Source organism: Rhincodon typus, chromosome 8, assembly GCF_021869965.1.
Source record: "Rhincodon typus isolate 14 chromosome 8, sRhiTyp1.1, whole genome shotgun sequence".
Taxonomy (NCBI): domain Eukaryota; kingdom Metazoa; phylum Chordata; class Chondrichthyes; order Orectolobiformes; family Rhincodontidae; genus Rhincodon; species Rhincodon typus.
The window spans coordinates 56927265-56941381 of NC_063339.1; the positions used below are offsets into that span (position 1 = coordinate 56927265).

Genomic DNA, 14117 nt, shown 5'->3' on the forward strand with positions numbered 1-14117 from the left:
AGGAATCAATCCAGGATGTTTCTCCTATAGCATCTCACTTTCTTTCACTCTACTCACTGTTCTCTACCCACAATAAGGACACTATTTTTGAACCAGCCAAGCCATTCCCTACAATAAAATCTACTCCTTTTATTGGGATTTCTTCCATGACTTCAACCACAACTTAAACTCACAGATGTTTACAGCACAGAAGGAGGCTGTGCTGCCTACCAGGCAAGTACCAGCCAAAAATGATCTGAATACACTTGTAAAAACAGAAATTGCTGCAAGAGCTCAGCAAGTCTGGCAGCATCTGTGGAGAGAAATCAGAGTTAACGTTTCGGTTCGAACGACCCTTCCTCAGAACTTTGGGTCACTCCACCCAAAACATTAACTCTGATTTCTCTCCACAGATGCTGTCGGACCTGATAAGCTCTTCCAGCAATTTCTGTTTTTGTTTCCGATTTACATTATTCACAGTTTTTCTGAATACACTTATCCCATTTCCAGCTTTTCATCCATGGCCCTGGAGACTATACAGGGTTTTCTGACTAAACCACCATTTCAGGCGGTGATTCCCATCACTACATAAGTTTTTAAAAAAAAAAACATTTTCAACTCTCCTGTTAGGCTTATACGTCTTAAATTTATGTTCCCTGGTTATTGGCCCCTCTATTAATGGGAAAAGTGCCTTCCTAACTCCCCCTATCTAGGCTTCTCATAGTCTTACATATCTCTATCACCCTCTCTATCTTTGTTGCTCTAAGGAAAATAACCCCAGCCTACTTACGATTTCTCAAAAATTTTCCGTCACTTCACTGCTCCCATACATTTATTTTTCCATTGCAAATTCTGAAAATGTTTCATTAGGTTATTTTCATGTGGGCCTAAATTTTAATTGCTAAGCTTCAAAGACAAACTGATAAGCAATGAGTATTGTTCTTTTAACAGCTTCATGGTCTGAAGATTGCTCTTCTGATCATCTAGTATACTTATCCATAGCTGGACCTTCCGAGACACTCTGCAGCACTAAAGTCCAAATGTCTTTTATCTTCACAGCTATCATTTCAATTGAGATGAAATGTCTTTCAATTCTGTCCTTTGTAAATTTAGGCATTTTACTCAAATTAGCTCAATCAAATCCCTCATTGGAATAGAATCATCTTTTGCATTACCTACTCCTCTTTCTTTCTTTCCTCTACACCTTTTTTAAGCAAGTCATGTTTTATTTCTCTATCTCTTTGATGTTCAAGTTTTCTAAATTCCATTATCCCTTCCACTGCCCTTTATTTTTCTTTCTCTTCACTTTCCAATGCAACTTTTAAAAATTTTTCTTGTTTTCTTTTCATTTTTCTCTTCTTTTATTATCTCTCAAATTTCCATTGCTCTATTCTTCTCTTTTCCTTCCAATGTGATATGTTTTCATTTCTCTTTTCCTCTTTTTGTTCTAACTCAAGTCTTCTCATTTCTCTTTTTTGTTTCTAACTCAAATTTTTCCATTTCTAACTGAATCTTAGCTAATTCCATTGGTGACACCTCCATTTCAGGTTGCCATCCTTTTAATTCTAAATACGTAGTAATCATTTTAAGTGAAATGACATTGACACATCCCGCTTTTATTTCTATTTCCAATTTATTGGCTCATGGACTCAATAAAGCTTCAGTCAAAGATTTCAAAAAGTTCATTCTTAAAACTTGTACTTCCAGAAAATTCTTAGTAACAGTTACTGCCATTTTGAAATTCCAATCTGTGATGTTATATACATCACAACAACTCTTGTTTTTTTTTTATTAATGTCCAGTATCTCCACTCACTTATTTCTTTAAAGACTCACAGATGTCTCTTACAGTCAATGGATGTCTATGCTGAACAAGCTCCAATTTTTTTTATGATCCCAGCTGGTAATATTAAGCAAGTCAGATTCCATCATGAAATCTAGCTTGATAGACTATAAGGTTTATTTTTGCAATTTGCTTATTATGGTGGCAATGTCATTAAACATATTCACACAAGACTTTCAGTGTTCTTTTAACAAAAGAGCATTAACGTATTATACAAGAGAAAAAATGCAGTGTGTATACAAGATGATTCGGCACGATCTTGTCATAAATAGCATAAAGAAAGATGCAACCCTTTTTCCAGTTATATCCTTTACACTCAACTCCTGTCAAGTATCACTTCTAACTTCACTTTAACATTTCATATTTAACTGATGTGGCTGCAAGTATTTCCTTTGAGCACATTTTGGCACATTCCCCCATTTGATTCACCACATGTGATTCTCTCTGTTTATCCTGAGACTGGCTAACCCTTGACTTTTCTCTGACTAGGCCTATTTTGAGCTAAAACAGCTTAAAACTTCCTTCCAACTCTATTGGCCTGAAGACTTCAACAAACTAGATTGCCCTTCTGAAGTTATGGACATTTTCTTTCAAACTGAATTTCCTACCTTGGTCCCTAACCTCCCCTTCTCCAGTCATAAAAATGCAAGCCAACAAAAAATCAGCAATTATCTCAATAGTAGTTGACTCATTTAGATTACCTCACATGAATTCTTAGAAAGGCTATAATTAGATCATTGTTCCAAATGACTTTCTGATCCTTTCTTATATATAAAGATCAGAGCTTCACAGCACTAGAAAACAAAAACATACTTAACTCTATCGTAGAGTCCAAATTTCCAAACAATAATATGATAAATTTTCATCACAGCATGGAAGGACCCTTACCCTTGTTCACTTTTAAATTCTTTTTTCCAGATTTTGCAGCTTTTTTCTTTGTTGGTCTTGCTAAAATGTTTAAATAATGAAAAATATTAGTTGTCATTCAATTTTTATGCATTATATTTTGATGTGTGCACAGAGTCTACAAATATTACATTATTAAAACTAAGGAGAAGGGGAGAAGGTTTTTTTTTAAATATGGGGCATTTTTTCAGAAAGCTTGTTAAAAATATCAGAACCGTTTAATAAAGAAGAGCAACAAGTGTTGAGTCCTTTGCATTTTCAATTATATGAACATTTTTCAGAAGTACACCTCAAAATAATCCTCTCTGAACATTCCTCTAATCCACCCAGTCTTTCTCTGTATCAGTAATTAGATTCTGACAGACAATTGCAGTATCTCACAGTCTAAAATTAAAAGAAATGGATGCAGATGATCATACAATCTAGAATTAAATAACTAGTTCTGAGACGGAGTAGTTTCACCATTAGTGAATTTCCTTTTGAAAAGCAATGCCCCCCAGAATATTCTCGTATGTACTTTGAAACGGGGTGCAAACTGAAACAGTTGTAATAAAGTCTGATGTCTTGTGTGGTTCACCTGCGTTTTTGGGATACAGAAAGCATTATATTGGAATAACATATTCAATGACACAATGCCTGTAATTGCAAATTTGGTTCTGAAATCTTTGGAAAGAACTTTGTGTTCCACATGTAAGGGATGAAGTATCAAACAAGGGCATTAGTCTGATCATCTGGTAGTCGTAGAGTGAATGTACCCTGAAAGATGTGTGTCGAGATCTTGCAGAAGTCCCAATCCACTGAGTATGCAGTAATTACCTAGGGAGCTGGAACTTTCCCTGGGCTATTGCCTAGTGCCTGGAATACTCCCCAAAAAAAATCCCCAATTCTGACACTTCAGTTGGATGGTTCTGACTCACTTAGCTTAACAGTTAGCCAGGGAAGGTTAGAGGCATAAAATCTGTTCTAGCCCCTGGGTAACTATAAAACATCCACTCCCATCACTCTGATGACCTATACCACATATATCCCCAAATACCTGACTGGCTGTTTCTGGACACCTGTTTCCTGTTCCCCACCCCACAACATGGGCACTCAATCCAATCCTCCATCCCTGTCAAACACCCAAATGGGTACACCCCACTCTCTCACCCACTTACCTGCCACTGAAAGCTGCCCTTCCATCCACTTAGTGACTGTACCCTTTACTCACTTGCCACCCTACATCCTTACATACTTACCTTGCACACTTACCTTTTCTCATTAGCTGTTAAGGTGGCTTTGTGACTTTTAAACACGTAATACTACAGAAAAGTGAGAGTTTGGGATGGGGAAAGGGATATGGTTTCTGGGATGGTTAACACCACTACTGTCTGCATGGTTTGATGGAGTACTTCTGTTGTGAAGACACTTGCCTCAGAAATCCGGGTGGAGAATTCCTAGAAAAGTAAGTGGCCAACTTCTGGTCTGACCTGGGTCAGAAGCAGTGTTTTCCTACCCAGATGAGAGGATTTGGGCCATTGTGTGGAAGAATACAGAAATCATAAGTGTTTCACTGCAGCTGTAGACATTTTAGAAATAGGCAGGACGTTGAGATATGGTTGCAACAGTAATTGTGGTCCTGGGTCAATTGAGCTAAAGCATTTGTTCTGTTCGTGAGTCTCGCAGGGGAGTGACATATCTCTAATTTGTGAAAGATAAATCTAATTGTGGGGTATGCCTTCCATATTTCTGCATAGCTTTGAAGTACTCCTTGTTCCTGGAGTGAAAGTTTTATCTGAAATAATGGAATGTCAAAAACTAAGCAAAGAGTTTTAAGACACTGAGATCTTCAGAGTTGATCATCAATTGGGTGGGAACTTCTTGAGTTTTCCCTCATCCATGTTTGTTATTTCTCCTCCTCTGACTGTTGAGGTAGTAGTGAATGTTCCTTAAATCTGAAGGCTCTATAAGATAAAATGCCAAGGGGTCTGGTGATACTTTCATTATTCCAGCTCAAGATTAACAATTCCAATTGTAATTTACTGCAATTCGCTAATAGGAAAAGCGAATTGATCACCAAAAATTATTCTGAAGGAGTTGTGTGTTAGTGTGATGGCTGTGTTTAAGGCCAACATTACCACTTCGTGGAGCATCATACACAGAGGTGTGGAATTTGACTGTTTCACAACACATCTCTACAAAACAACAGAGTACTGCTGCCTGAACAGACAATTTCTGGGAGCAAGGGGTCCAGGTCTCAGAGTGTCTAACAGTTTCTGAGTTGAAACAGTTAACTCCCTGAAATCCATAGTAAAAACCGAAAGGAAGGCAAATCCTGTGCTGGAACAGTTCCATTTGTTGAACGTTTTAACCTGTAATTTTACAGATGTCAATACTGTGTAAGAGAGACCATATGAAAGGGGCAAGCACAACTGTGTCTTGTGTGTCTGGTCTGTGAGATTTCTGAGTCTCTCTTGTTAGTGAGGTAATGAGCCAAGCCCATTGGCAGAGTGGGTGCCAACTTCCTGTTCCAGGCACATGTCAATAATGTTGTGCCACAGGCTCTCTCCTGTACTGGTGCGATGGCAGGAGGCACACTCTGGTTGGAACAGCTGATCACTTCTGGTTTAGGCATTATAGCAGTTAGTGTCCAAGGCAGGACAAGATTCATTCAAAATCGAAGCAATACAAAAGTGTTCTTTAAATTCAAATTGGTATTAGTCAAAATATTTGTATTTAAATAATGGAAAATGTGTTTAAGTCTCACACATTCTATTTTGATAGTTGACCATGAAAATAGTACAGATATTGCCAATCTTTTCAGATTGATATTATTAAATTTTTCCCAATTTCATAGGATTAGTGAAACTAAATTCATAAATTTAGAAACTACAGATAAGCCTTTTGTTTCCAGCTATCACTACATAATTATGCTCGAGCAATAATTCTGAATTGGTTGTTTCTGCTCAAGAAAGACTTCTGCCCCTCTGAACAAATATAGCACAATTATACAAGAACGCTGTATTGTGTGCAGTAATTATTACTGAGTTGTGACTAACTCAAGTGTACCAAAGGCTACAACAGAAGAGCACACTTTACGTTTTATGTCACATTTAATTGTATGGGCAGTTTCCCTTCTTAAAAAATCTGAATGCAAAATAGCTTCTCATTTAAAAGGAGAAGACCGTGTTAGGGAAACACTTCCTCATATTACCAGTTGTCAATTCCTCAAGCTGACTCAGCTGATTTCAGAGCACATCTAGAATGCCTGCAGACTCCAGTTTTCTTTTTAAGCCTGCATAAATCTGCTTTGTTTTCAAAAATCACTTCAACATAGCTGAATCCCAATACCATTCTATGAAAGAACATGGAGCAACAGTCCCAAGATATGAAGCATATACTTATAAAGGTTTACCAAGAGATGTTGTGAAAATGAAAGATGTATTACTTGAAGCATCAACCTTGAATTTCACCCTTTTGCTTCATATTCCTACCTGTAAACAATTCCAGGCAATAGATTTGGCCTACTTTCTGGTCTGACAACATGATATTTTTCACTACCTCAGATAATAAGAGAATGTTATTGGCATTCTACACATTTTCTCATCACTAATTTTGTTTGCAGTTTATCCAATTTTGATTTTAAGTTAATTCTTAAACCTAGAGCAGGCTGTCAACTATGAGAGAGGATAAAGATGCAAGATTCAGTTCATAGATAGCTCCATCTGCTTATGAAAGCATTGACTAAATGTTTACATTTGTAAAATGATCAGGAAAAAGACGGTAGTAATCTCTGTGGAGGAAAGGGTTAACTATACTTTTAATCTAAGAATAACTACTGAACACGTGCATAAGAGTTTACTCAGGTTAAACTTAACTGCCCCAAAGAGATTGCTGATTTAAAAGTCCAGCAATCTCTCAATGCGATCATGCCTGGGAGACTGAAAAAAAATACAGAAGATTTTCAATACTCCTTGTCAGGGACAGCCAATATTCATACACAAATGACACAATAAAAAGATACGTTGATAGAGGAAAAGTCCTCTTTTGCAGCAATATTCAAAGTTCCAAAATCACTATGGAAATTCCCAAGGAAATCTTGCTTCTCCAATTAATAAGCGAAAGTCTTAAGTTTGAGAAATAAACTCCAGACCAAGAACAAAAATCTTTGTTTAAGTTTACAGAAGACTATCATGTTAAATCATGTCCATGTGAATGACACATCACCTTCCAAATGAGGACAATTTTTTTAAAAAAAAGATTTTGAAATGGGTGGGCAAATAAAGCAATTTGCCATCCAGCCTGCAGTGGCACACAGGAGCTTCTGATAGACCCTGGTCCAGGAGCCTACTTCCTTATCAACAATGATGCACTTCTACTTTCTCAAGGAGTTCCGGAAATCCGCTTGTCTGCAGAGAAGCTGCCATCCATTCTTGGATCCACCCTCCCAGACAGGGATAAGGAAGCATGTACATCCCATATGTATATCATATATCCAAGAGAGATACTGTTGGAGATTAGTAGCTCAAGTGAAAGAGATGGCTGTGGGAGGGAATGTTCAAGATTAAATGTCAGCGTGTTTATGTGTGTGATGATACTATGGCTTTAACAGGTGTATTTGGTCCTTCTTTTTCAAACGAAGAAAAGTCAAGACAGAGGCACTGAGCAGTTTGCTTCAATGCCCATAAAGTAAACAGTTTGTGAGGTCTTTGGGTTTTTTTTTACTAAATTCAGAACAATAGAAGCAGCCTGAATGGGTGGGGTCAAGCTCCCACAGAATCAGGATTTTTAGCTTTTGTTTTTCAGTAGCAGTTGCTGGGGTCTCGAAGCTGGGTTTGGAAGTTTCAATACATTACTCCCTACTACTCTCTCTAAGTTTTCTCTTGATGCTTTTTCTCCTGGACTGGAGAATTATGTGTGAGACAAACTATTTTACTGAATTTGCCTTTGCCAAGGGTGTGTTTATGGGATGTTATTATATTGGACAGTTACCATTTAGTAGTTAATCTAGTATTCTGTAAAGTTTTCCAATAGAGTTAAGTTATTCCAATTCTTCCTTTGGTTTATTTTAACTGTAGTGTATGAACGAAGTGTGTTTTGCTTCAAGACTGTAGTTGACCAATCGAAAGGCATCTGGAACACAACATCTGGCACTTGCCTCTAAAATAAGAAAAAGTTAGGCAGGTTACCTTCCTAGTATATTTTGAGAGGGTTTGGTCTGGTCCTCTGGGGAGGTGCAATACATGGGATATGTAGAATGAAGGGTTACTAGCTGCTGAGCATAAGGAGTTATATCATGAAGTCATATCAAATGGAACTGGAGTCTGAGTTGATACAGTGTGGAGCTGGAGGAGCACATCAGGTCAGGCAGCATCAGAGGAGCAGGAGAGTCGATGTTTCAGGCCTAGACTCTTCATCCTTCCAAAAAAATTTTCAGCCTGACCTGCTGTGTTCCTCTAGCTCCACACTGTATTGACTCCAACTCCAGCATCTGCAGTTCTTTCTATCTCTGGTGTCTGAGCCTGTAGGGTTCCAGAGAATGCCTTCTCTTACCACCCCCTGTATATTGATATCTTTAAGAAAACCTGATAATATTCAATATGCCTCATCTTAATATAACCAGTATTTAGGAAATGTTAAAACTCAAACTACAATTAATCATTTTGCAGAAAACCTCTCGTTTCTTTTTCTAAATGTTACCAATCATTTAACTGACAACCTGCTGCTGGAGTTATAATACAACTTACGATGATTAAGATAAAGTAATCAATATTAAAAGAAACAGGATTTTAGGCAAGTTGATATTAGGTTTGGGGATTTTTTACCCACTCAAAATAGGAATAAAAACCAAATATACTTGGAAAATTGGACGAAATTGATTTATATCTAGTAAAGTGAAACTGGTATTATCAGATTTTAGTGCATTGAATTCCAGTCTAATTAGGCAAATACAGTGTGCTGGGATTTCCGGTTGAACAATACAAACCAGCAGTTGGAACAACTGTAGCTTTTGGTGATCCAGATACCTCAAGTGCTTTCCTTCCAATTTCTGCAGAAGAAACTAAATTTAAGATTGCAGGTAAATTAAGAGTAAAGGAATTATTTACAGCAGGCTATTTGACCCATGGATCCCATGCTTGCTTTTGTTGGAGCAATCTAGTCAGTCCCACTCTTGCATTTGGTCTCCTTTTCTGTGCAGGTTAATTTCCCTAAAGTGCCCATTTAGCTTTCTTTTGAAATCATTCTCGTGGGTAGCATAGAAATGTTCTTCCTCGCATTTCCCTACATCTCTTTCCAGAATGTTAAATCTGTGTTCTCAGGTCCTTGCACTATGAGGCAATGGGAACTATTTTTCCTTGTCTACTTCACCCAAATCTGTCATAAGCTTGCACATATCTATAAATCTCCCCTCAATCTACCCTGCACCAAGAGGAATAACCCCAGCTTCCCAACCTAACTTTGTAATTAAAATCCCCAAGTGGCTGAAACAAGTTTGGAAAATCTCTTTTGCACCCTCTTAAAGGCCCTTTCATGCTTCTGACAGTGTGGTGATTATTCCAGTTTGGGCCTCACTAGAGTTTTATGAAGGCTAGGCAAACCCTTCCTGCTTTTGTACTCAATGCCACTATTTATGAAACCAAAGATCCCCGAAACTTTGCAAACCATTCCTTCAATACATGCTGTCACCTTTGATGCACATGCACTCCCAGCTTCTTCTGTTCCTGTATAACTATGAGAAACAGTAATCGATTTGTGTGAATATGTTTGTCGTGTGAAATCTATCCTTATAATGTCTGAATGCAAGTGGGGTTCATGACTATTTATCCCCTTTTAATTTTCCTGTGAATCATTGGTGAACATGCGATAAGCTGCTAATTTCATTAGTTATATGGTTAGCAAGGACCAATCAGATTCTGAACACAGAAAATAGGTGACATATTTTCACACTTGCTAATTTTATGAAAGTTGAAACAACGTTAACAATCTAAAAGTTGAACTGAATATTCAAACTTAATTATCACATTTAAAACATTCTCATTTAAAAATTCAACTTCTGCCTGAAATCTTGACTCACCTGCTCACAGTTCATGGCAAGATCAAAATCCCGGCTTCTGGACAAAACCTACAGCTCTGTTATGGGAAAGGTTAGTCAGTCGATGCCTACTTACTTTTGGCCCCAAATGGTTCCTATGAGTATTTTTACAGAGGATCAGCTGTTGCGCTTATGAAAGCAAAATTTATTTTTTAAATAAATAGTTTTCAAGAAGCCTAACTTGGCAATTAATATCCTCCAGACTGAACTGGAACAGTTTTTTTTGAACTGCAACCTTTACCACTGCTGACATAAAGCAAACATATTCCACAATACTTTAATCAAATCCACAGAAACCTATTGTTGAGCAGTTTTCTCCTGGTGATAGCGCGCCGCTCAACTTTTCAAAATACACCTCAGGAGTTTATATTTGGTTGGAGTACATAAGCCGTTGCTAATTCATTTTTTTTTTCCAAATGTTTTCAGAAAATTTGCAATAAAAATGTATAGCTTCATTGGCAGTCAGCTAATTATAGACTACGGAAACAATGGCTCTGCTCACCTTCCCGCAGTTTGTCTTTTTGTATTTGAATTTTCACCCCAACTTATTGACTATTTGAAATTTTTGAGGATAATAAAGTGCTGCTCACTGGAGACTGAAAAGGAGGTCATCCATCGAGAAAGCGGCAACGATCTTATCCCATTTGCGGTGGAAGATTGATAGTTTTCCTGTCCTGGTGATTTCTGAAGACGAACTACTCCTCCCGAAGTGTTAATCACACCGCTGGAAGAAACCACAAGAGAAGACAATGCATCAGTGGAAAATTAAATCTTTAGCATTTCAACTGGGAAAAAGTCCCTGTTAGTGTAGGTTAGCTGTCATGTTCCTCCTTTACAAAAGTGACCGACTAATTCATTGGCTGTTAAACGCCTTGAGACTATATAAATATGTAATCTTATTAATTTAGTTACAAGGTCATGAACGGAAATAGCATCCAAACATCAGTTTGGATCATGTCACTGACAATATCTAATAATTACTATGTTAATTCAACACATTCAAATGTTTTTTATCAAACGAATACTCCTTACATGGTTACAATGTGGAAATCCCATGCATAGCGAGCAAACAGTTTTACAGAAACCCCACTGCCTGTGATAAAATTGAGACGGCTATCATTTTTAGGTGTCCCAACTAAATAAAAAAAAGGTAACTTCACAGCAAGAAATTGCTGAAAAATTTAGGTTTGAAACTTTCTCTCATGCTTTTAATTTTCCAAAATCAATAGTGTTCAATCCATTGAAGTAAATGGAGACATAATGTTGGTAGCAAAATAAGTCATGCACAGGAACAAACAAAAGTTACAGTACTGCAATCACTCATCCTTCCAATTAGGTCATGTCAGTACATGCCTCACATGTGAGAAAAATGCTTTAATCACTTATACCCACCCTGTTTCATTTTCCATCTCGAATATTGGCATAATTACTGCCTCGATGAATCCTGTAAATAAATTTTGTTGTGAGGCCTAGTGTGTTCTCTCGCTGTATTTTACTAAATGCTTCATTACCTATCCCGCCCCATGGCGTCCATCATATTTGATTCTGACCCCATCTTGCACACACCATTACTAGAACAATGCACCACTCAGCGGTATCTGATAAGAGACTGACGTCCCTTGTGCATGTGCCATTTTTAAATGGATGTTGTGTGCTGGAGGAGCACTGGCATTCTGAAGCTATCCTGCTTGGTTAGAGACATTTTGTGAAGACGTTTGAGAAGGGGATCATAGTGTTGTGATTCTCCAGCAGGGACCTGGGAGGCCCTTGGAGAGGGAATGGTATATAGGAAGGTTGTCCTTTTCCTAGGGGACTGGCAGAGGTGGCCATGCCACCGGACCCTGCCAGCCTGGTCCAAACTCACCATACAGGTCAGTGCCGTAATGATAATTTGGTGGAAATGCCCAGCAGTGCCATTAGAAGGTTGAATGACTGTCTCTACCCCACCAGGGTAAATACCATACTCTTCTTTCTACTACCTCACACTCACTCCATCTCTGCTTCTACACCCATCTCCCGCAAAGGCACATGCTTTCCATTTTCATGCATGTCCACTACATCTTCCCACACCCACTCTCACGCTCCTCAATCTCCCTCATCACTAACCTGTGTAGTCTCTGTGCTGCCTCCTCACTCACCTCACCCATCTTTTGCCCACCAGTGCCAAAGCACTAACCAGCCGTGCTGCCCATGCTCATCTCACTCAATCCCTCCTTTCTCTCATTGGCAGGACAAGGCTGCCTATACCAGGGCACAGTGAGACCACAAAGAAAACTGCAGATGCTGGAAATCGGAAACAAAAAAACAGAAATTGCTAGAAAATCTCAGCAGGTCTGGCAGCATCTGTGGAGGGAAAGAGGAGTTAACATTTCAGATCCAGTGACCCTTCCTCAGAGCAAGCAAACAGTGCTGAGATCCAGTTTCAAAATCATCTCACTCCCAGCCTCATCCCATATCCAACCCTCCCTCTCATGCCCACCTCCTTTACCTGACCCTATCTGTCCATCTTCTCCCCTATCTATCTGCTCCTCCCACCTCACTGACTAATCCCCACCACTCCCTATCTGCACTCACCTATCACCATCCCACCTACCATCGCCAGTCCCACTCCTCCTCTCTCTATTTATTTCTGAGCTCCCTTCCCGCAACGCTCCCCCCCCAACCCCCACCATTTCTGGAGAAGGGTCCCAACCCGAAACATCAACTTTCGTGCTCCTCTGATGCTGCTTGGCCTGCTGTGTTCGTCTAGCTCCACACTGTGTTAGCCCTGAGATACAATCTGTTCCAATCTGTGAGCTGGGTGTGTGTTTTTGTGTACAAAGTTTCTGCGATCCCATTGTGGTTGGCAATGTTTAGTTTAGGCACCACTGTTCTTAACAGACAGAAATAGGGTGAGAGAGAATTCCAGAGCTAAAGTCCAGGAAGGTGAAGACACAGCCATCAGTGGAGGAACAGTTAAAACCAGAGATGCTGAAGAGGTCAGAATTTGTGTACATATTTTAAAGGATTGTGAGGCTGGAAGAGATTGCAGAGATGGGAGAGGCAGAGGGGTAAGACCATGAAAGGTTTGAAAACAAAGATGTAAAGTTTTGACTTGAGGCATTGTTTAATTGAGATCAAGTGTAAGTCAGTGAGCAAAAGAATGATCCATGAACAAGACTTATTGTGAGTAAAGACATGGACACCAGAGATAACCTCAAGTTTAGGGAGGATCAAATATGAGATGCTGGCCTGGGTGCTTTGTATTATTCATGCCTAGAGGCAATAAAAGTATGCATGAGAGTTTCAGCATCAAAAAAACTGAAGCGAGATGGAGTCTGGCAATGATGTTCAGAAATATGTGGTGTCGATAATGGGTTGGAAGCACATTGCAGGATCAAATATGAGATTTAGTTCCAAAGAACTGCCAGGGAGAGAGGCAGAATCAAGAGCTAGCAAACAGACTTTGCAGTAGGCATCAAAGCCAATGGCTTCAGTCTTCCCAATAGCAAATTGAAAGACATTTCGCTTAATCCAGCAGGAGGCATCAAAAGAAGCTTTCATATTCATTCCATCCAGCACTAACAATGCCATCCCACCACTTTTTCTTTCCTGTATGAAAAGTCCTTTTGAAAAGTCACATACCCCTGAATATTTAGTTCCCAGCTTTGATCTCCTTGTAACCATGTCTCCTTCCCTGAAGGATATTAGTGGACCAGATGGCTTATCCAACAACTGGCAATGGTTTCATCGTCATCATTCCAAATTCCAGATATGTTTTATTGAATTCAAATTTCACCATCTGCTGTGGTAGGATTTGAACCCAACTCTCCAGAACATTAGCTGAATTTCTGGATTAGTAGTCTAGCAATAATACCATGTAGTCATCACCCCACTTTGTGACATGCCCTCATTATCTCCTGATCTTTTTGTTCCACCATATAGCTACTGTTTGGGGGCCTATAGACTACTTCTTTCAGTGTCTTCTTCCTTTTCCCTTTCGTATCTCCACCTATATAGATTCTAAATCTTCTGACCCAAGATCATTTCTTGCTATCGTACTCATTGCATCCAGCAGTAACAATGCTACTCCACCACTCTTTCTTTCCTGCATGTCCTTTTGAAAAGTTATATACCTCTGAATATTTAGTTCCCAGCTTTGATCTCCTTGTAACCATGTCTCCGTAACAGCTATAAAGTCATATCTGTTACCTGTAATTGTATAGTTAAGTTGTTTATTTTGTTTCAAATACTATGTGCATTCAAGGGCCCTTAATTTTGCCTTTTTACCATTTGTTACCTGTTACACCTTATTTATTGCTTGATGTTTAGAAACTCT

The 14117-nt window shown here is 38.8% G+C and overlaps 1 protein-coding gene across 2 annotated transcripts in view; it reads right to left on the reverse strand.

Annotated features, from left to right (window-relative positions):
• coch (coagulation factor C homolog, cochlin (Limulus polyphemus)) overlaps positions 1-14117 on the reverse strand; it is a 64822-nt gene that overhangs the window by 24199 nt on the left and 26506 nt on the right. Inside the window, exons 5-6 of one of the 2 annotated variants that reach the window (XM_048599892.1) lie at positions 10390-10523; positions 2710-2769 (exon numbers count right to left, since the gene is read on the reverse strand). In XM_048599892.1, coding sequence (XP_048455849.1) covers positions 2710-2769; positions 10390-10523 — 194 coding nt within the window. The remainder of the gene's footprint in view (positions 1-2709; positions 2770-10389; positions 10524-14117) is intronic. The other variant, XM_048599893.1, reaches the window with a different exon arrangement.